Source organism: Epinephelus moara, chromosome 8 (genome assembly GCF_006386435.1).
Source record: "Epinephelus moara isolate mb chromosome 8, YSFRI_EMoa_1.0, whole genome shotgun sequence".
NCBI lineage: Eukaryota > Metazoa > Chordata > Actinopteri > Perciformes > Serranidae > Epinephelus > Epinephelus moara.
Window position 1 is genome coordinate 14,458,221 of NC_065513.1, and position 6,746 is coordinate 14,464,966.

The 6,746-nt window shown below is 44.3% G+C and overlaps 1 protein-coding gene across 1 annotated transcript; it reads left to right on the forward strand.

Moving 5' to 3' along the window:
- Positions 1–818: 818 nt before the first annotated feature.
- Positions 819–2,948, forward strand: aplnra (apelin receptor a). The gene has a single exon (XM_050051709.1). It carries the CDS (start codon positions 1,004–1,006, stop codon positions 2,087–2,089), a length of 1,086 nt encoding a protein of 361 aa, XP_049907666.1. The 5' UTR covers positions 819–1,003; the 3' UTR covers positions 2,090–2,948.
- Positions 2,949–6,746: the final 3,798 nt, after the last annotated feature.

A 6,746-nucleotide genomic window follows, 5' to 3' on the forward strand; every position in this document is an offset into this window, starting at 1 on the left:
AATGCACTGATTGATTGGTGTTATTTACCAAATGCAACAGCCTTAATGGTGGTTCCGATGTTTTTAAAGGGGAACACCACCTAATTTAAGAATTCAAGTATTTTATTGTATAGCCTAAGAAAGTTCAGTTAATATTTGTGAACATGAGCAACTCTTTCTCAGTGTCAGAAACTACATAAGTAAGTCTCAAACTTGTGATGTCATAGGTATAAAGTCCATATGAATGCTCCATATAAATAGGAGTCTAATTTTGTGGACCCACAGAATGTTTGTTTTCTTTTTTATACTCAAATAAGCTTTATTTTATTGTAGTGTTCTCAGTTATGAAACAGAAAATGTACCTATATACTCAGAACATTCCCCTCAGTGCTCTTAGTGTTATCTGAAACATCCTTACCACTTTGTCTGTGGAGCTGCTCTCAGAGTTTATACAGTACTTTATGGCATCACAAATCGAAGTTTCGCTCTCAAGTTTTTTTCATGTTTACTTATATCTTTGGACTGTCTTAGACTGTAAGGATAAGCATTTTGAAAATGGGCATAGTTCCCCTTTAATATTTGGAAAAAAAATACTTAATGGTGATTATTAATTGTGCACAGAAAACATCTGTAATGAGGGTTTGAACTGTCTACAAGAGGAGCCCCCGTCCTCCAGGCAGAGAGACGGGCCCCGCCAGAAGAGGTGAGAGAGAGGAGGGGGGAGGGCTGAGAGATGTTTTACTGGGGGAGAAGGAGAAGTAGGAGGAGGAGGAGGAGGAGGGGGTCGTCCTGGGAGGGAACCAGGGGTGTGGAGGGCTGAGTTTAAAAAGGCAGACAGCACCAACAGTCACTCACTCTCACACACAATCTGCCCTCTCCTCCAACTCCCACCAGCCGTCAGCTCAGCAGAACCTACAGCTCCTCTGATTCTCTGATTTTTGCTTTGATTCATCCGAAGCGTTGGAACTGTACAGGACTCAGGATCTTTTAATTTCTGAAGACAAAGGATTGTTTCCACTGCAGTATGGAGACCACCACTGGGGAATATGCTGATACCTATGACTATTATGATGACAATGAGACTGCCTGTGACTTCTCAGAGTGGGAGCCTTCTTACTCCCTGATCCCGGTCCTCTACATGCTCATCTTCATCTTGGGCCTGTCAGGTAATGGTGTGGTCATCTTCACTGTCTGGAGATCCAAATCTAAACGTCGGGCTGCAGATGTCTACATTGGAAACCTGGCCCTCGCTGACCTCACCTTTGTTATAACCCTGCCTCTCTGGGCCATCTACACAGCACTGGGCTACCACTGGCCCTTTGGTGTGCTTCTGTGCAAGATCAGCAGCTATGTTGTTCTGGTCAACATGTACGCCAGCGTGTTCTGCCTCACCTGCCTGAGCTTTGATCGCTACCTGGCCATCGTGCATTCTCTGTCCAGCAGCAGGCTGCGCTCTCGGGGCACCATGCTGGCATCCCTGGGTGCTATTTGGCTCCTCTCTGGCCTGCTGGCTGTGCCCACACTGCTCTTCCGCACCACAGTGAATGACCTGAACAGCAACCGGACCACATGCGCCATGGACTTTAGCCTGGTGACCATGAACCAGAGGCATGAGTCCCTCTGGATTGCAGGGCTCAGCCTGTCCTCCTCTGCTTTGGGTTTTCTCCTACCTTTCTTGGCCATGACCATCTTCTACTGCTTCATCGGCTGCACCGTCACACGCCACTTCAACAACTTGCGCAAGGAGGACCAGAAGAAGAAGAGGCTGCTGAAAATCATCACCACACTGGTGGTGGTGTTTGCCATCTGCTGGACACCCTTCCACGTCCTAAAGAGCATGGACGCCCTCTCCTACCTGAACCTGGCCCCAAGCTCCTGTGGGTTCCTGCGCTTCCTGCTGCTGGCTCACCCTTACGCTACCTGCCTGGCCTACGTCAACAGCTGCCTCAACCCGTTCTTGTATGCCTTCTTTGACCTGCGCTTTCGTTCCCAGTGTCTGTGCCTGCTCAACCTGAAGAAGGCTATGCATGGCCAGATGAGCTCCATGTCGTCCACGCTCAGTGCCCAGACTCAGAAGTCAGAGATTCAGTCTCTGGCCACCAAGGTGTAATGGGTAACAGGAAAGGTGGAGCAGGGCTGCGGGCTGGTCCCAGCTCCAACCACTGGAACACTTGTAAAAAAAAGACTTAATGTGTCGTTTGTACAAAGCTGGTAAGCTGAGATGATGAACTTTCACCACTCAGAGTCATGAAATCCATAATTTGTTCCTCCTACTCTACAGCGAAGGATGTGGATGCTCTGTATGTTGTGTGGACTTGAAGCTGGAGCCAGCTGGCTGAGCTCCATAGCTACTTTGTTCCTCAAATTCTCAGAGAAAAAGAAGTCTATTTTTTTGTTTTGTCTCTGCAAAAGTTCTCATTTCTATTGCGAAAGAGGGCAGAATTATGATTTTAGAAACACACACTGATGTTGGGAATTGTAAATCAATATACACAGAAATTTGTTTACACTGGATGAAACATAAAGTTGTACAGTATTTTCATACCATAGCATTTTTTTTCTTCTCTCGTTCGGATCTATTGCTGTTTTGTTTTAGAAGCACTTGTTGAAAAGGTGTGCGAGCAGGGAAATCAAACAAAGCAGCATGTCCTCTTAAGAGCTTGTTGTTTGTGAAGGTAGGAGTCTACAGGAGGGAGAGGGGGGGCGTAAGAGGAGAAAAGGTGTTGCGGCTTAATTATATAGTTTGTGGAGAGGAGACGGGGGGCAGACAGGCAGATGGCAGTTGACAAATGTTGTTGGGGAACAGGAACGGGGTGGGGTGGTTTGGGGTGGAGACGATTCACAGTGTAGCCACAGCACTAAAAGGGGGACAAAGGAACTCTGTAAATAAATGTTCCAGTTTGATGTATATGTTTTATTTTTCGACATCACTGTAACTAACTACTGTATTAAAGATGTTGTTCTATGAACCAGATCTCTTAGATTCATTGAATGTATGTGTGTGCGTGTTAACAGCTTTAAAAATGTCATTTTGAAGGTGGAGAGGGAAAATTTTCTGACACAAAATGTAAATATTTGTACTAAAGGGGGTCTTTTGAAACTTAAACTACAGTTTTACATCAGTTTCATTCCACCATCCTGTTGTTTCAGTGCTAAGTATCTCCAGAGGGTTAAAGCTTTGTTATGAATGTTTTGAATTTGGTTTACACCTTCAGACTAACAGATCTCTAATCTCTATTGATTCACAGCCAGTATCCAGACTGTAACTGGATTATGCAAAGTGGCCATCATCCTGAGTGTGTATTCGATACTCAGTTGTGACTTCCATCAGCTGGGGTACTTCAACTGTTTGGTGACGCAGTCCTGTGGGTTACAATCAAAGGTTTTTAAATCTGAAAGGCTGTATTTATTTAAAACCAGCAGAAGAAGTATTTTGAGTAATGTGTTTTTAATCAACAGGCAAGTAAATTTTAACGTACCTTTGATTCATGTAAAACAATGTCACATAAGACTATCTATCAGCAGGAGGTAAAGCCAACTGAAGCCCACATGTTCACTGAATAATAGGGTCATTACCAATGAGTGACTCTTCTGAGGGATCCTTTGATTTGACAGTAATGAGCTCTGTTGGACATAATCACCGTTTAGAGATGGCGGCGGAGGGGGGAAGTGGGGCTCTAATCCTGGCAGAAGTCGGGCCACCGAACAAGTCAATATTTGTCCCCACTGACAAGTGATTGCAGTTAGAGCGGTTGTCGGGGTGCGGGGCGGGGCTGGCGGGGGGGTTGATGGGAGGAGGGCGTCTGACTGCAGATGCTCAAACACTCTGAGTGAAGGATTTTACTTAGGAAAAAGGAAAAATAGAGAATGAGGTGAGAAAGTTTGAGAAAAATCCATACCGGTTTGTCTTGGGTCACACTTTAAAGTAAAAACATGTGAAATGGCGAGAACGTGAAGCTGATTCATGTCATCTTTGTGTGTGAGTGATCATGTGTTAGTTATTGTCCAACCTGGCAAAATGCAGCCGATTTGACAGCAGTGGAGCATGAAGCAGATCACAAGATGGTCTCTGTGATGGATGTGAGGGCCTCGGCGTGTTCAAAACACACTGACAGAAACAGGACTGCTTAAACACGCAGATATTCCTCATATAGTTCAGTTAGATGTCATTTGGAAGGATTTATGGGAGAGCCCATAACAGGCTTTTACAGCATAATTACAAGGACGACAAAAAAAGCATTCATCCATCATCTGCTTCATCTTTAAACATATGAGTTTGACAATAAGACAGTGGACTCAGGGTGGAATCAATCATGCATGCCGGACTGGCCAGACTTGTTGTTACTGAGATGAGCTGGGCTGACAGCTTGTCTGATGCTGTTAGCCAGCAAGTCCACTTTGGGATAACTCACCCAGAATACCAGCTGAGCAAAGCACCAGGGGTGCATGGGGGGACACTGCTGACACAAAAACAACAGTTGCGTAGACCACTGAACGCACATAAATGTTGACTGAGTTCGTGTGTGGCCCGTGTGACCTGTTTGCATGCGTGGATGTTTGGGTGTGTGGGCTTTACAGTGCTCCCAATGTATTCTTAGAGGGAGTTCAACCATGTTAACCCACTGGTCCCTTAAAATGATTATTTTTTTCCTCATTAGGAGAGAGGAGCATGACCACAAACACATTAATGTTCCAGTTTTGGTTGTTATGCCAAACAGCTGCCATCTCTACTCCAAAAATACTGCACAATATACACACTGTGCAGCTAATTTCGTGACATAAATGAGGCGCATTCACAACTTAATTCTTCTAGAATAACAACAGTCTCATTGGATTTTTTTTTAAGCTATGCGTTTGTTTTACTGTCTCTATTTGATGGACTTTTTGTCATATCTAAAGACCAAATTAGATTATGATCCCTTTCCTAAAAGACAAGACTGGTGATACTCTGTAATTCTGTTACTGTCAGCAGTAAGACTAAAGCCAACCAATGTCTTTCTCTCAGTACTGTCATTCAGGCTCCCCTGCCCTGTGTGTGGTTCTCCATACTGAAAGCTATTTGTTGCTCCTGAAGATGTAAACCTGTGATAACTTGTCTCAGATGCATAGTTTTATTTTTAAAATGGGCTAAATTATTTCCTAAAACACCTGGGCACTGTAGGTTTTATCAAATGTTACTCAAAAATAGTGCATTTGTGGAGAACTATTTTCAGCTACGCACATTTGGTGTTCCAGTGAGTATTTACAGCAGCAGAGCAGTGTATTTTGGTTTGACTTTAAATAAACCACAGTGCCCAGGTTTATGGCAGTGAAGGAATATGTCATCCAGTGCAACAATGTGGCTCACTGATGTGTTTTAAGTTGTATTTTGGACAAGAACAGAGCTCTGTGACACATAGGAATAAGCTATATCAGGCTTTGGCTACAGAGACATAACTTCTCAGTAGACTCTATTATATTTTTTTGAGTTGTTGATAATATAAAATATAGAATCCCACTAGCAGCACCATCACTCTGCATCTCCAGTCTGAGTGAAACGCATTACAACACAGGTGTCTGCTCTGAGTGTTGTCATCAGTTTGAGCTGCCCCACCCAAATGGGACATCTGAACCAAAACACAACTGCTCGCCTCTCCTCAGATCTCCCTGCTGTTCCATCCCACCCAAGCAGCAACAAATGCACTCTGCAGTGTGTGTGTGTGTGTGTGTGTGTGTTCATATGCACATGTAAACAGAGATCTGACACATTCCACGGGCTGTCAACGCTAACCCTACTTTCATTGTCGCATTTGTCCACCTGTTGCCAGACCATAACACACACACACATACACATACACACACACACACACACACACACACACACACACACACACGATCAGCTCCCCTTTCCTTTAATCACTCCCAAGACAAACAGCATTAGCTCGTGGAAACGTATCACAAAAGACGCATTTAGAGAAAGTATCTCTCCATACAATCCATCCATTAGCTGCAATAACACTGCAGCGCAGAGTGAAGGGAGGGGAAGAGGTGGAGGGGGTGGGGGGTGGTTGGAGAGCTTCACTTATCATCCACCCAAAACCTTTGTCTGAAAGATCAAAAGGACCTTTGGGTGTTACTCTCCCTGCCTGCCTGTCCGTCTTACCTGTGAATCTGGAGCACAAAGGGCCCCAAAAAATCAGCAAAGAGGACTTGGTGGTAGAGGGGGGGAAGTGCTGCTACATTTGTTCCTATGTGGGTGGGTTGGCAAGCAGGAGTGTGTGTTCCTCTTTTCGTCCTCTCCCTCTTTCTGGAATTATCTGTTAATTCTTTAAAGGCCCTGAAAACACCTTTTCCCACTCAGTTTTTTATAATAAGCAATAAAATAGGTATATGACGACAAGATGTTCTGCCAACGTCTGACCAGTTTTGGTTATTTCTCTTGAGAGATTTCCATTTTTATTTTAGTTTTTTCACTTTGCTTTTCTCACTGGTTTGATGTGGGCAGGGCTCAATGGAAAAAAAGTGATGTCACATAGGTCCATGAACCAATCAGTTTGGCAGCATTTGACTCAAAACTAAATCAATCAATCAATCAATCAATTTTATTTATAAAGCCCAATATCACAAATCACAATTTGCCTCACAGGGCTTTACAGCATACGGCATCCCTCTGTCCTTAGGACCCTCGCAGCGGATAAGGAAAAACTCCCCCCAAAAAAACCCTTTAACGGGGGAAAAAAACGGTAGAAACCTCAGGAAGAGCAACTGAGGAGGGATCCCTCTTCCAG

What these genes read in the sequence shown, in the direction of transcription:
- aplnra (XM_050051709.1), top strand. Translation starts at nt 1,004, where the DNA reads ATGGAGACCACCACTGGGGAATATGCTGATACCTATGACTATTATGAT.